We start from the raw sequence: 16,514 nt of genomic DNA, 5'->3' as shown, positions 1-16,514 counted from the left end.
CTGCACCTTGTGCACATGTACCCTAGAACTTAAAGTATAATTTTAAAAAAATAAATAAAAATAAATAAAATCAAGAAAAAAAAAAGAAATAGAGAGTGAAAAAGAAAGTAACTCCCTTTCTTATTCCACAACTAGCGCTTCACCTATCAAATTACACGCAATGGAAACATCTTAGTCCTCAGAGCAACCCTGGGTGCCAGGCACAGGCAGCTGTCATCAGGCCTATTACACAGGTTTAGGGTGAAACTTGAAAGTGTACATGGGAAAGTAAAAAAGCAATGAAAAAACCATCTAGAAAAAAATCTTTCCTGGATTTCACGATCTAACCTTTTGCGTGAGACCCCAGAAACCGGATGACTCCGCTCAGAAGCAGTCACATTTGGAACCATATTTATCTCACAATAAATTAAGGGACAAAAAGTCCTTCAAATAGAAAGGAACGGAATAAACGGAATAATTTTTTTTTTTTTTTTTTTTTTTTTTTTTTTTTTTTGAGACGGAGTCTCGCTCTGTCGCCCAGGCTGGAGTGCAGTGGCCGGATCTCAGCTCACTGCAAGCTCCGCCTCCCGGGTTCACGCCATTCTCCTGCCTCAGCCTCCCGAGTAGCTGGGACTACAGGCGCCCACCACCTCGCCGGGCTAGTTTTTTGTATTTTTTTAGTAGAGACGGGGTTTCACCGTGTTAGCCAGGATGGTCTCGATCTCCTGACCTCGTGATCCGCCCGTCTCGGCCTCCCAAAGTGCTGGGATTACAGACGGAGTCTCGCTCTGTCACCCAGGCTGGAGTGCAGTGGCCGGATCTCAGCTCACTGCAAGCTCCGCCTCCCAGGTTTACGCCATTCTCCTGCCTCAGCCTCCCGAGTAGCTGGGACTGCAGGCGCCCGCCACCTCGCCCGGCTAGTTTTTTTTTTTTTTATATTTTTTAGTAGAGACAGGGTTTCAAGGGGTTAGCCAGGATGGTCTCGATCTCCTGACCTCATCCGCCAAACGGAATAATTTTTAACTCTAACATTACTTTCTTTCAATTTTTACATAATTCTTATATCTGCGGCGAGTGAAAAGGCTAAAACAAAAGCAAAAGAGACCTCCGCTGCCCAGAACAAAGATGGCCCAGACGACTCCCATGCCCACACGCAAAATGGACGCTGATTATGACGTTCCCTGCAACAATCCTCAACTGGCCCCGCCCCACCAATTTGGAACCCCGCCTCGTAACCCGGAACCCCTCCTCCCCCACTGTGCCCGCGTTTCCGACAGAGGCCTGCCAGTGATTGGCTACTCGTACTATTTACCTCCTCTCGATGTTGCGTCATGCAGTGTGCTGGCGGAACTGTGCGCTTTCAGACCGTAAGGAGCGTGCTGGGAGCCCGGAAGGGAAACTACGCAGCGAAGGTGACCGGGGACCAAGGTAATGCTCCGGCTGGCTGGCGGGCGCCCGGGATCCCCGGTGCTCCTGACAGCCGCCCTCACGGGACCGCTGGGTGCGGAGGGAAGGGCTGGTAGCAGCGGTGCTGCTGGGTGCGTCAGGGCCGGCCTGCGCGTTGGGGTCGCAGTCCTGTGGGTGACCCAGTGGAGAGGGCGGCGGCCACAAGGTCCTGCTCAGGCGCGCAAGGGCTATTCTAGCTGTGCTTCTGTCGCGGGGCAACAAGGTGCTGAGTCATCCTTGCGGCCAGGCCGTACAGCCGCTGCGCTGGTAGCGGCACCTGGGGCGCGGACAGAGGTGTTGTGGGTTGACGTGGAGGTTTGCTGCCAGGTTCTCATCCGAATCTAGCGGGCTGGGTGAACTTTCTCGGGGACCAGGCACCCAAACTCATCCAATGCTCACGGAGGCATAAGCCCTTGGATTAGGGTCGGTAGTATTTTCCCCATTTTGTAGCAAAGACAGACATCTGAGTCTTAGAGATCCACACCCCTCACAAGGTCAATTCTAACGTGTCAGAAGTGGAATTCCCACTCTGTGCTGTTAGGCCACATGGAGGTCACTCTGAGCTGGACCTCTTCGGCCCCCCCAGTGGACTGAGTACTGAGAAAGATACAGGACAGCCATAGGTTGAGATGATGTAATGGCACGAAAGTTCCAAAAGCGCTGGGTGTTTTCCCAAAGGCCAGGTGCCGAGTATTAAGATCCTTCAGTTCAGTTGCAGAGCTCGGAGGACGCTCGGGTATCTTAAAACAATAGTTCTTAGCTTTTGGAGTGTTCGTTAAAACACATATCCTTGGTCCTATTCCTAGAGCTAGAATCATTAGGAGCAAAGAAAGACGCAGGAGCCTACATTTTAAGATGCGTCCGCGTCACTCTCAAGCAGGTAGTCCAAGGGTCAACGCTGTAGTCTGAACACTGGGAATCGTTATGTTACAGATGGGGAAATGGACCCAGAAGAATATCACTTGCCTGAAATTCACTACAAATCATTGGCAGAGATGTGCTGGTAGCCCCAGTTGGTTTGCACTTGTCATTTCATTCTGACCTATCATAGTCACCTCACTGTAGCATTACAGAAACACTATCCGCTGACTTCTGGTTGACCACCCATCTAGTATAATGTGCCCTGGAGCTAAGATAATCCAGTTTTTAGCATGCTTTTCTTTTGAAGACACCATTGAGGGAGTCTAATGTAAGGGAAACCTAGTTGGTAACCGATTTTACTTTGAAAGACTAAATGTCCTTTACGCATTATAGTAGGACATATAGAATAGGTTAATTTAGAATATTTTTATATCTTATGTTGAAGGAAAGTATTATTTGGTATGATTAGCTGAAATTCATATAGTTGGCTTCTTTTAATATCTTTTAGCTTTGTAATGCAGAAGAGCTATTCATGTCTCTTTAGATGACACTATTTCTCTGACCAAACGTTATGTAGATTCTTTTAAATTTTCCCACTGGATACTGGTATGAATCTTAAGCCAAAACTACATTTGTAAAAGCCATCATAGACCCGGGTGTAATCACATCCAGTTAACAGCCATTCTGTGTTAACACATAATTTTTGAAATCATCTATTTTATTATTGGTCAAACTGGGACTTAAACCTAATTTGTTCCTCCATCCTCAGCTGTGTTCTCTGGGATGGGTTTCTTGCATTACCAAGGGATGATTGGGCAAAGAATTCATCGCTGAAAATTAAAAAGGTGGCTGTATTTCCTTTTCTACTAAAAAATTGTTCCTTCTTGACTCTGACTCTCATATGTCCTTCTCTTTATTGGTTAGTGGATTGTTTTGTTTATGTTCTTTTTGTTGTTTTTGCCTTTTTTTACTAGCATTTCAGATCTGCTTGGTAGACCTGGTGCACCACCACCATGTTGGCTGCAAGGCTTGTGTGTCTCCGGACACTACCTTCTAGGGTTTTCCACCCAGCTTTCACCAAGGCCTCCCCTGTTGTGAAGAATTCCATCACGAAGAATCAATGGCTGTTAACACCCAGCAGGGTAAAGATAATCTGAATTTTTTTATATTGCTGCTTTTTCCATTTGTGCCCTTTCTTTTTGGCAGAGTGTGGCTGCTGCCTTTAGTGTGTTATACGTCAATTGGCCCTGATAATATCCCTGTCAGCTCTTTCTCCCCATTAGTTTGTATCATTCTGGTCCCTCCTTATCCCATATGAAAAAGAAAATGAATTTCTGTAACTTTGCTTTTGCTTACAGCTTCTGGAGTTTCTCATTTAGAAAATTTAGAGTACATTGTGAGGGATTGAGAGTTATGTGGTGTAACGGAGATCCTGGAGCACATAGTCAGAAGTTTAAGAACCCAGGGATATTACCAGTTGGCCAATAGCTTAATAAATTATTGAAGAAATTATCTCTTATTTAGATTGATAATCTCTGTCAGATTAGATGAAGGGATGGCCTACCCCTCCACACCTGTGGGCATTTCTCGTTAGGTGGAACGAGAGACTTGAGAAAAGAAATGAGACACAGAGACAAAGTATAGAGAAAGAAAAAATGGGCCCAGGGGACCGGCACTCAGCATACAGAGGACCCACGCCAGCACTGGTCTCTGAGTTCCCTAGTATTTATTGATAATTATCTTTACCATCTTAAAGATAAGGGAGTGGTAGGATAATAGGATCATTGTAAGGAGAAAATCAGCAGTAAGACATGAATAAAGTTCTCTGTGACATGAATAAGTTTAAAGGAAACTGCTCTGCCTTGATATGCATATGCAAACATCTCCATGAACCTTTTAGCAGCATTGCACCAGCAAGTCCCACCTTTTGCCCTAAGGCGGTTTTCTCCTATCTCAGTAAACAGCATATAATCGGATTTTACACCAAGATGTTCCATTGCCCAAGGACGGGCAGGAGACAGATGCTTTTCTCTATCTCAACTGCCAACAACTGCCAAGAGGCCTTCTTTCCTCTTGTACTAGTCCTCCTCAGCACAGACCCTTCACGGGTGTCAGGCTGGGGGACGATCAGGTCTTTCCCTTCCCACGAGGCCGTATTTCAGACTATCACATGGGGAGAAACCTTGGACAATACCTAGCTTTCCTAGGCAGAGGTCCCTGCAACCTTTGGCAGTGTGCGTGTCCCTGGGTACTTGAGATTAAGAGAATGGTGATGACTTTTAACCAGCAAGCTGCCTTCAGGCACTTGTTTAACAAGGCACATCCTGCACAGCCCAAAATCCATTAAACCTTGACCTTGAGTCACCACAGCACATGTCTCTTGCAAGGACAAGGTTGGGGGTAGGGTCACAGATTAACAGCATCTCAAATGCAGAACAAAATGGAGTCTCTTATGTCTACTACTTTCTATATAGACACAGTAACAGTCTGATCTTTCTTTTTTCCCCCCATATTAGAAAGAAACCCATCTTTATAATAGATTTATGTTCTAGCATTCAAATTATAAGGTTTAAAGTGAGGTAATGAGGACAATATACAGAAGCTAGAAGGAGACTTTTTCTCTTTTAAATTAACTGTTCCGCTGTTGAAAAAGAGCCAAAATGGAGGTAGTAGTCTTTCTTCCTCTTGGCTTTGTGTTAAGGAAAGATGCCTTTCTTGAGTGCATATCCCAGATGACGAAATATAGCTAATAATGCTTATAGAATGCATTTCTTAAAAATGCTAATAGATTCTCATCTTGATATTTGGTTAGGATTTAAAATAAATAATTCTAGGTATGTAAATCTATAGCTTGTAAAAGAAACAGTTTTTCTGAAATTGAAACTAAGAAGAATATAATGAATTACTACCAAAGGTGGAGCCCAGGAAAGGTATACATTTACTTATTTAGTTTTACATTTAGTTTTTTAAGTTGGCTAATAAATTTTCATAGTGAAGTTACGTATATAGAAAGTACCAACTTTCTTTAACTAGAGTTTTCTAATGTAAAGAGATCTTGCATTTTATTTTACTGATGTCTGTTTTCATGTGGGTGGTCCATGTCTTTGTTTGCATGTGTGTGTCAGGAATATGCCACCAAAACAAGAATTGGGATGCGGCGTGGGAGAACTGGTCAAGAACTCAAAGAGGCAGCATTTGAACCATCGATGGAAAAAATATTTAAAAGTAGGTGGCTGTCTTATTTTTTAACCTAGAATCTATGGATATGTTTTAAGAGGTCCATGAACAACTTCCTAAAAACATATGTGTATTTGTGTGTGTATTTGTGCATTTTCTGGGAAGACCACATCATTATTCTGAGATCTGACAATCCAGCAAAGTTTGGTACTTTGCACTGGATTCAGTGGTTGTCAGTCATACTTATTCCAGTGGAAATTTTTCTTTCCCTTTTTTTAAAGAAAAGGATTATTAATATGCCATAGTCCAAAAGGTATAGTCTGTTGAGAAAGTTCATTTTAAGTGTGTAGAATCCTCATTCAAGCATATAATATTTGTTTATGTTTCAGATTAGGAATAAATCGCCAACACATAGATGTTAGTAAAAGCCTAGCTGTCCAAGAAGAGTCCTTTAACTGACTGCTCACATAGGGCCTCAGGAGGCAGTACTTTAACGTATTGCCAGCTTGGTTCAGTTTGGATATCAGCTTCGCAAGTTCAGAAACTAGATTGTTAATCATCCTAAAGCTATTCAAAGAATACCACTGCTCCTTAATAATCTTACAAAATGTCTTTACAATGGGAGAGAGCCCTAATCAGTATCCTTCAGGTCATTTCTTTCTGATTTGACCCTAGAGACCAAATCATGCAAATTATGTAGTGACAGCCTGGTAAAATATTCTTAGTAAACGAATTAGACTAAAAGAATAAGATGCACTTTATGAATACCTCTGTTGAGTTAGAGTTGATAAGTTAGTTGTCTGTCAGTACCCTAAAACAGGAGCCTCCTCTCATTTGATTCTGCTGCATAAACACTGATTATATTTTCTTTCTGTTTTTTCTTGATTTCCATGTAAAGCATCATTTGTGTTAATACCAGGCAGTGTGGTATGACTGTTAACATTTCCTTCTCATTTTTTACTTTCCATGAATGTCATGTGAATATACTTCAGCCTCTTATTAGTAAAATAGTGTGTGTCACAGAAGTAGCTCCACATCTACAGACATACTGCCCCCTCAAATATTGTTGGAGTGAGGTTGAAGATTCACCAAGTCTGATTCTTTCTTTTTGGTAATGATTTTTATACCTTTGTTTCAGGAGTGTTTTTTTTCTACTGGTTACCTAACATTGAGGCAGTTTCTGTGCCCCATATGCACTGATTATGGCTGTTATTAAATATGATACATTATTTGATTCCCTTCATAAATATTTTAAAGGCTTTGTCCAGATGTGCCAGTACTAACCTGCATTTCCTTCTGTGTTCTGCAGTTGATCAGATGGGAAGATGGTTTGTTGCTGGAGGGGCTGCTGTTGGTCTTGGAGCATTGTGCTACTATGGGTTGGGACTGTCTAATGAGATTGGAGCTATTGAAAAGGCTGTGTAAGTAAATTGTTTTAAGTAAATTGTTCCTAAACAACTCCAACCTCAAAACAAAAATTCCGGTTTTCTTTTCATTCCTATCTTTAGTCACTTTGGAATGTTTTGTGTCCAGTCTTTGTGTATACACATAAATAAAGAATCTCTTCTTGCTTGTTTGACATTTATTTATTCAAATCTAAATAAAAATCTTTTAGCAAGGTTATATGTATTTAAGTAAGGAGAAAATACGTTGTTGTTGTTGTTTGGTTTTTTTGTTTGTTTGTTTGTTTGTTTGTTGTGGTGCGATCTCAGCTCACTGCAATTTCTGCCTCCCAGGTTCAGGCAATTCTCCTGCCGCAGGCTCCTGAGTAGCTGGGACTACAGGTGCCCGCTGCCACGCCCAGCTATTTTTTGTGTCTTTAGAGATGGGGTTTCACCATGTTGGCCAGGGTGGTCTCGATCTCCTGACCTCTGGTGATCCACCCACTTCGGCCTCCCAAAGTGCTGGGGTTACAGGTGTGAGCCACTGCACCCAGCCAAAAATATGTTGTTTTTTATATGTGCTTGTATGTTTTATCTCATTTAATCCTTATAGTAATTCTCAGGTATGCATAATTATCATGATTATTTCCATGATAAATGAAGTGAATAAAATTTAAAGTAGAAAATGATTTATCACGAGGTCGCCCACCTAATATATGACTCAACCAGAAATCAAATCTGTAATTTTATAAATTAATCATGTCATGTTTCTTACAGAATTTGGCCTCAGTATGTGAAGGATAGAATTCATTCCACCTATATGTACTTAGCAGGGAGTGTTGGTTTAACAGCTTTGTCTGCCATAGCAATAAGCAGAACGCCTGTTCTCATGAACTTCATGATGAGAGGCTCTTTGGTGGTAAGTCAGCTGTTTTTGTTTTCCTTTTTCATCTGAAGATCAAAAGATTAGATAAAACATTGGAGGGAAGGGGGTATTAAATGGAAAGAATACTGTATTGAACAAGTTTTTGTTCAAATAATGTATGAATTACAGGTTGAGCATCCCTAATTTAAAATCCAGAAATGCTCCAAAATCTAAAACATTTGTGGTGCCAACATGATGCTCAAAGAAAATTGTAGCACTTCACATTTTGGGTTTTTGGATTAGGGATCCTGAACCCTAACAACAATGAAGTATAATGATAAATAGTCTGAAATCTGAAGTCTGAAACACTTCTGGTCCCAAGCATTTCTGATGAGGGATACTCAGCCTGTATTAGTGCAGCCGAGATAAAGTAGGAAGTTCATTCTGGGTAGGTCAGCTATTATTCTTTATTAAACATGTATTCTAATAATACCGGAGGAGTTAGAAATAAAACTTACAGGGACAATGTTCTTGTCTAGCAGCAGATAGCAAACAGCCTCTAATTTATAGCAGTTTACTAAAAAAAAAAAAAGCAAATGCAAAATCATCTTAGAAGTCAGACGGAAATGCCCAGTACAAAAACCTAGGCATTTTCTGCAGTTAAGGGTAGAATAGTGCTGCTGCTACTATTCCTAAGATTCTTGACCTTATAGAAGATTTTTATATTTAATGAGTTTCTCTAGAGCCCTTGTTATTTTGCTAGATACGAGAATTTGAATATGTGTGCCCTATTCTGCTATTTGGTAGAATAAGTGGCACAAATATGCAGTAAGAAAGTGCAAAGTCAGTCGAGAGTTTCTGTCTTGAACAGTTAGGCAAGGTCCATGAAGGAGACGTTTATTTAATCAGGGTTGTTGAAGGCTAACATGTTTCATTTATTTTAGAGTAGACAAGAGGGCCAAGTGTAGTGGCTCACACCTGTAATCCCAGCATTCTGGGAGGCTGAGGCAGGAAGATTGCTTGAGCCTAGGAATTTGAGACCAACCTGGGCAATGTAGTGAGACACTGTTGGTAATTTTTAAATAAATACAAAGTTTTAAAAATTTTTAAAAAAAATTTAAGTAGACAAGGGCAGTCCAATTTTACCAGTTTAAGCGAAGAGGAGGTAGGAAAACCTAATTTTAGAGGTGACTTGCAATCCCATTAGAGGGAAGTTCAAGTGTTTGGGGTCTGGATGTTGAAGAAGATATGGTTAGAAAGGGTATGATTGTCAAGCTGAGGAGAGAACCTAAGCAGTCGGAGGCCATTGGAGATACTGGAACAACAAAAGCGTGATTTATATTTGAGTTTTTAGAACCAATGTGGAAGGGACGTGGAGCAGCTGTACCAGCTGTGCCTTTGTAAGATCTGAAACGAGGGATGATAAGCACCTGAACTAGAGCAGAGTGTGAGACTGGAGGGGAAGGAGAGTTGGGAGAGTTCATGTAACACTGATTCCCCACCTAGGGACCAAAAGCCATAATATTTTCACTGTATTATACTTTACTAAAGGATAGCTGTTAACAGTAGCATAGCCATTTAGACATTTATGTATTTTTAGGATGATGCTTTTCACATAGATGCCATCAATCTCCCAGCCCAGAGGTTCACAAAGGCCGATAATGTTCTCACTGGGGATGTCAGTTTTAATCAAAAGCAAATAATTTAAAACAATACTTTTGTAATAAACATGGCAATATTTACCTAAAATTTTAGGTTCTAAAATGAGGCTTCAAAGAAGTTTTGTGTTTGGGCCATATCCCAGTCCCTTCTGGACAAAAGATTACCCTCTTCCACTGTTAGTAATACAGAAAATACTCGGGAAAGCCAAAGACAAGTGTTACAGAGATGAAGATGTAACCTTTTGGGTGTGACAGACATATATATACAAATACACACATAGACATGCAGATAATGTCAAAGTTTGTCCTAAGTGCTTCTGACGAGAGGTATCTGATCTTGCTCCTGGGTAACCAGGGTACCTACTAGAAAAAGCTTTTGAGATGATGAGACAATACTTCAGTAAGTCGACCAGATATGGAAGGAGGTATTCTTAGGCATGATGGACTGAATTAAGGAGGCTGAAACTTTGGGGCATGTTGGCAGCCCTGCCAGTTCAGTGTGGTTGGAATGAAGAGTTTGGAGTGAGACTAGATGATAAAAGATCTTTAACAAATTTAATTGCAGTAAATATCCCAAAAGTGCTGCCCACAGAGTATGTGTGAAATAGTTTGTAGTAATTATTTCTCATTAGAAAATGGTGGAGTGGAGCTTGATATGCTTTTCTTTTTAATGTTTTTAAAAAATAGACTAGGTCTCTATGTTTGCCTAGGCTTGGCTCGAATTCCTGGGCTCAAGTGATCCTCTCACCTCAGTTTCACAAGTAACTGACACTACAGGCACATACCGCCGCACCCAGCTCAGTATGCTTTTTTGTGTTAAGATTTTCCCATTCTTGGCAAAACCAACTGTTTTGTTTACCTGTACTTTATATTAGAGGTTGAATATTTGATGTTCATGGGTGAGACAGATGATACAGGTGAGTGAGGAGGCCTGGTGTGTCACACAGGAGATTGTTGACATCTAGAGGTTACTGACATCTAGAGTAGCCTTCTCAACTAAAACCATTCACCATGGGTTTTTTTTTTTTTTTTTTTTTTTTTACATAGTTTGCCAAACAAAACATCTGTGGCCTGATTCCAAGGGCTACAGGTTTGCAATCTCTGATTTAAATTTCTTGAAGATGAGCACTGTCTTTTTTCCATTACATATTAGTACATTTCTTGTCATACACAAGGAATATTTAAATATTATAACACTGGAAATCTAAGATAGGCAAAGAAAAGGAATGAGGACCAAATTAACCATAAACCTGGAAGGGCAGAAGTATAGAATCTTATTTCTCATTTTTCTTTTCCATGTGCTGTGATATCTACTTTCTATTTTTCAAGTCTTCATTTAGCAGATATGGAGTTCAAAGCTATGTGCTATATATATTTTCTTTTTTTAAATTAATTTGTAAGCTTGACTGATTTTAAAGAAATCCTATTTGTGCTATACAAAAATATATTTTTTAATTAAGAGTTAATTATCTTGGGATCCCTAACGGGTTTTTGTTTCACCTCTGCCCAACAAGAATAAAATTGTTAAAAGATGTGATACCAGTCCAAGCTTAAGTCATGCATTTGAAGCTGTCTGCAAAACCTCATATATGGCAGTAGGGGGCACTCATGCTAACTTAGCCAAAACTGTGAAATAAACCCAGAGCTTTTAATGTGGCAGAAAAATAAAAGCTTTGATTTTTTTTTTTTTTTTTTTTTTTTTTTTTTTTTTTGAGATGGAGTCTCGCTCTGTTGCCCAGGCTAGAGTGCAGTGGCACGATCTTGGCTCATTGTAACCTCCACCTCCCCGGTTCAAGTGATTTTCCTGCCTCAGCCTTCCAAGTAGCTGGGACTACAGGCATGCACCACTGCACCTGGCTAATTTTTGTATTTTTAGTAGAGACGGGATTTCACCTTGTTAGCCAGGCTGGTCTCGAACTCCTGACCTCAGGTGATCCATCCGCCCCAGCCTCCCAAAGTGCTGGGATTGCAGGCATGAGCCACCACACCTGACTTTAAGCTTTGATTTATTATCTTTAACATTTTTACAACTAATGTATCAGAAATAACTAATTGGACTTCAAACCTGTGGGTTTCTGCTTTGTTTTCATATAAGGATCAGTTTTTCTTAATAGTACTTGTCTTTCAGACAATTGGTGTGACCTTTGCAGCCATGATTGGAGCTGGAATGCTGGTACAATCAATACCATATGACCAGAGCCCAGGCCCAAAACATCTTGCCTGGTTGCTACATTCTGGTATGTTCTGTTTTAAATTGTTATGAGACAACCTTGACTACTACCTTTTTTAGGTGGCTCTTCCCAATTGTAAATGACCTACATGGAATTTAAACCTCATGTTTAGAAAACACAATTTTCTTCAGTCATTACTGGCTGCCTTTTTGCCAGACCTTTGCTTCGAAAGGTTGATTTTGCTCCTAAGACCATGGACATCTTCAATACGAAACTTGGTGTCTTTTGACAGTCTAATATATGCAGAGATTGACTTCTGTGTGTTTTGTTCAATACCAGGAGGGCTTTATATCTAGTACGCATCATTTGAGAGTTGTTTTTGTCTGGTATATTTAGAAAAATTAAAAACTGAGGATAGAGAAAGTTGTGCTAACAATGTTGCTGCAAAATACAAAAAACTGAGAGGAGTCCTAATAGAAGTGTTCTGTGTAGAAATTTCACCCACTGTTTTGCCTAGAGCAAAAAGTATTTTTAAATTATTCATCATTATGAGATAGTATACCTTATTAACCATACAGCTTGATCTAAAAATGTTACTCTTTAGTATTGAAAATTCAGTATAAAGATAGCTTCGTGCCTAGTCTGTGAGGTAAACTGCATTTAAGTAAAAGGTAACTTATTCTGCTTAACACTGAAATAATGCATTATCTAAGATTTTTTTCAGTTAAGGAGTTCCTTTACCTTGGTTAAATTATTGGTAAAATTTTTACTGTAATTTTTATGAAATTATTTATAAATATCTGACAACTAAAATTATTTATAAGCTATTAGCAATTCTTATTATGTAAAGCAACAGCAGTGTCTGTCTTAGAAGTTCCCACACTTTAAGTTTATCATCGTATGCTTTTCGCTTTTGATAGTAGTAGGATTGACCTTGAGTTACTTGTTTTAAGCTTCTTTATCTGAATTATATGAATGTTGTAGAAACTAGTGGTAAGATCAGATTCAAATAGCTGCATGGAATTTGATGGTTATTAAATAAGTAGATTAGTGTTTGCTTGTGAGTGTGATTGATTAGGAATAGTGTTAATGTTGTGATACAGAATTTGAGTAGTCACCAGTTTGGGTTGTAGAATTTGGTGGGGGTAGTATCATCTAAAAGGCAGAACTTTTTGAATCATAGTGCTTAAACAGTAAGGTATAATATAAAGTGGCATGTTAGAAGTGATATTTTCCTTTTGCTTGTTATTTAGTAAATACTTAATGAGCACTTGCTCTTTCTCCAGGTGTGATGGGTGCAGTGGTGGCTCCTCTGACAATATTAGGGGGTCCTCTTCTCATCAGAGCTGCATGGTACACAGCTGGCATTGTGGGAGGCCTCTCCACTGTGGCCATGTGTGCCCCCAGTGAAAAGTTTCTGAACATGGGTGCACCCCTGGGAGTGGGCCTGGGTCTCGTCTTTGTGTCCTCACTGGGTAAGCTGCTATGTTTTAACACTTAATTCTTGGTGTATAGTTTCTTGTAACCTGAAATACTCCAATATCCTAATTGACCGAGTCATTTATTTTAAAAGTTTTTTTAAAGATTGATGCTAATTTGACTGGATTTTACTATTGGCATCATATAAAAATCATGGCAACATGGTCAACCATTATTACTGGCTTTACCAAATACATCTAAAATGGGAAAGTTGGTCTGGAGAACATGAATATTGTTCTGGTGCGATGCAAGAACCTTCCTGTGAAATGGGCAAGTGGCTCATTGGAGGAATGAGTATCATGGATTTTGAACTAATATAAATAAGATTAGACAGTACGTATACCCAGATGTCGTCTTACCTGCACAGTATACCAAGGAGATTTTTTTTAAGTAATATAAATCATAAACTCAGTTATTCGAAATCCTTTTTTAAAAAAATCTTAATTGTTTTTGCATTTTGATTTCAGGATCTATGTTTCTTCCACCTACCACTGTGGCTGGTGCCACTCTTTACTCAGTGGCAATGTATGGTGGATTAGTTCTTTTCAGCATGTTCCTCTTGTATGATACCCAGAAAGTAATCAAGCGTGCAGAAGTGTCACCAGCGTATGGAGTTCAAAAATATGATCCCATTAACTCGTAAGTAATGCTTTTTACTTAACACTGTTACTCTGTCACATAAGGATGCTTGTGTGTATTTGATCTGTTTTGTTTTATGGCCGTATTAGTTTTCTAGGGATACTGTTAACAAAGTATCGCAAACTAGGTGGCTTAAAACAAAACTTGATTCTCTTGTAGTTCTGGAGGCCAGAAATCTAAACTCAAGGTGTTAGCAGGGTTGTACTTCTGAGGGCCCTGAGGGAAAATCTGTTCCCTGCCTCTCAGCTTCTTGTTACTGCTGGCAGTCCTTGACATTCCTTGGCTTGTAGATGGATCATTCAGTCTCTGCCTCCATCTTCACATCGTGCTCTACCTGTGTACCGGGGCTTAGGATTTCATCATATTTTGTTGTGGGGGCGGAGGAGGGTCACAGCTTAAACCACACCAATGGCTTTGTCAGATTTCCTATTTTTTGTTGCAGTTTGGTCTGTTCTGTTTAGTAAACTATCCAAAAAACCTCTGATTATATTGCAACTTAGTGCATTCTATTATCAGAATATTTTGTCTATTTTTGTGAGCCAGCCTCAGGGTACAATAAATAACGTGCTCTTATTGGTTAGTTAATTTTGTTAGTGTATTTTGCAGACTTTAAAACTGAAGAAATGTATTAGTCAAGTATTATTTATTGGAAAAGGTATATAATTGACTTGCAATTTTTAATAGAAAAGCCTATTTTATACTTCTAGAAATTAGAAACTCTTCAGTATAAAGATTCTAGTTTCAGAGATAGGCAACTTTAATTGGCATTGTTGTTATGGTTTTTTTTTTCTTTTTTCTTGGAGTCTACCAAAGTAGGTTATTTTATTTAAACAATTTTCTTGAGTCAGTTTCATTGTGTCTGTCACATTTTTTTAAAAGTAATTTGATTTTCTTTATCTAAAAATAAAACTTAATGTAAAAAAGTTGCTATAAAGCTTACAGATCTGTGGAAGTTTTCTTTAGGGGGTGAAGTGGGTCTTTTATATTAAAAAATGCCAGACTTGTGTCTAACAGGTTTTAATAAAAGTGTTTCTTTGGTCTTGTTTTGATTATTTCATTGTCTGCCACCTAGTTTTCTTTGCAAGTTGATATATGCAGAGTGTCAGAGAACAAAATAATGATTTTTTTTAAACTGCTCTTTAACATTTAAAAGATGAGTCTGCCAAAAGGAAGACCTTAACTATTTTCTGGTCTAGGATTTCATTAGTTGGCAGTTAAACATCTTATTTTTAATTTCCATTTTATATCACTAAGACAAATAGTATTGCTTTTTTTCTTTTGTATATTAAGAATTCATCATCGCTATTAGAATTGCATCATATGTAATAGGCATAATTTTCTTTTCTAGGATGCTGAGTATCTACATGGATACATTAAATATATTTATACGAGTTGCAACTATGCTAGCAACTGGAAGCAACAGAAAGAAATGAAGTGACTCAGCGTCTGGCTTCTCTGCTACATCAAACATCTTGCTTGTTTAATGGGGCAGATATGCATTAAATAGTTTGTACAAGCAGCTTTCATTGAAGTTTAGAAGATAAGAACATGTCGTCATGTTTAAATGTTCCAGTAATGTGATGCCTCAGGTCTGCTTTTTTTTCTGGAGAATAAATGCAGTAATCGACTCCCAAATAAGCACACACATTTTCAATTCTCATGTTTGAGTGATTTTAAAACGTTGTAGTGAATGTGAAAACTAAAGTTTGTATCATGAGAATGTAAGTGTTTTCTGCTTTAAAATTTAGTAGGTTTGCTAAGTAGGTAAAATTTAGCAAACCTGTGTTTGCATAGTTTTTGGAGTGCAGAATATTGTAATTAATGTCATAAGTGATTTGGAGCTTTGGTAAAGGGACCAGAGAGAAGGAGTCACCTGCAGTCTTTTTTTTTTTTTTTTTTTTTTTTGATTAGTGAGGAGCCAGTAAGAAACACCTGGGTATTTGGAAACAAATGATCATTGTTACATTCATCTGCTGAACTTAACAAAACTGTTAATCCTGAAACAGACACAGATGATGCATTCTCCTGCTGTTGCTTCTCAGTGCTGTCTTTCCAATACAGATGTGGTCATGTTTGACTTGTTAGGAAAGTACAGAATGTTAATCATACAGAGAATCCTTGATGGAATTATATATGTGTGTTTTACTTTTGAATGTTACGAAAGGAAATAACTTTAAAGCTATTCTCAAGAGAAAATATTCAAAGCATGAAGTATGTTGCTTTTTCCAGAATACAAATAGTATACTCATGATTGCTAAGTGTTTTTTATTTTTGCATATTTATTGAACTGTCTAATTGAATACAGCTTGCTTTTGTCATCTCTTCAAGCTTTGAAGCCTTTATAGAAAAGCCTGTTTGTGGCTTACACTTGAAATTATGAAAGCAGTTTTTCTCCTAAGACTTTTGGTTTCTTGCATTCCTTCTAAGACTAAGCACTAAAAAGCAAAGCACACAGAACTAATTCTGTCTTAATGAAATATATCAACCCAAAAGCTTAATGAGGGAAATTCTTCATTAGTTTCCCCTAGCAGAATTTTACTTCTCTTACACTGCTACACCATTACTTTCTTGAGACATTCGTAAGTTTTTTGATACAGAAGAGTTATTTTTGTCTTTTTTTTTTTTTTTTTTTGAGACGGAGTCTCGCGCTTTTTTTTTTTTTTTTTTGAGACGGAGTCTCGCGCTGTGTCACCCAGGCTGGAGTGCAGTGGCGCGATCTCGGCTCACTGCAAGCTCCGCCTCCCAGGTTCACGCCATTCTCCTGCCTCAGCCTCCGAGTAGCTGGGACTACAGGCGCCCGCCACCACGCCCGGCTAGTTTTTTGTATTTTTAGTAGAGACGGGGTTTCACCATG

General features: G+C 39.0%; 2 protein-coding genes across 6 annotated transcripts in view; both read left to right on the top strand.

Annotated features, from left to right (window-relative positions):
• Nucleotides 1-16,514, top strand: part of RGR (retinal G protein coupled receptor) — a 280,087-nt gene that overhangs the window by 149,294 nt on the left and 114,279 nt on the right. The window lies entirely within an intron of this gene.
• GHITM (growth hormone inducible transmembrane protein) lies at nt 1,290-16,043 on the top strand. 5 transcript variants are annotated; one of them, XM_077945126.1, is made up of 10 exons: nt 1,342-1,480; nt 3,056-3,131; nt 3,261-3,428; nt 5,412-5,511; nt 6,773-6,884; nt 7,623-7,764; nt 11,500-11,608; nt 12,829-13,017; nt 13,489-13,660; nt 15,009-15,911. In XM_077945126.1, exons 3-10 carry the CDS (start codon nt 3,300-3,302, stop codon nt 15,091-15,093), a joined length of 1,038 nt encoding a protein of 345 aa, XP_077801252.1. In that variant the 5' UTR covers nt 1,342-1,480; nt 3,056-3,131; nt 3,261-3,299; the 3' UTR covers nt 15,094-15,911.

The sequence above is a fragment of the Macaca mulatta genome, chromosome 9, assembly GCF_049350105.2.
Source record: "Macaca mulatta isolate MMU2019108-1 chromosome 9, T2T-MMU8v2.0, whole genome shotgun sequence".
Taxonomy (NCBI): domain Eukaryota; kingdom Metazoa; phylum Chordata; class Mammalia; order Primates; family Cercopithecidae; genus Macaca; species Macaca mulatta.
The sequence above is the reverse complement of the archived record's forward strand: the minus strand, read 5'-3'. Positions and strand labels throughout refer to the sequence as shown.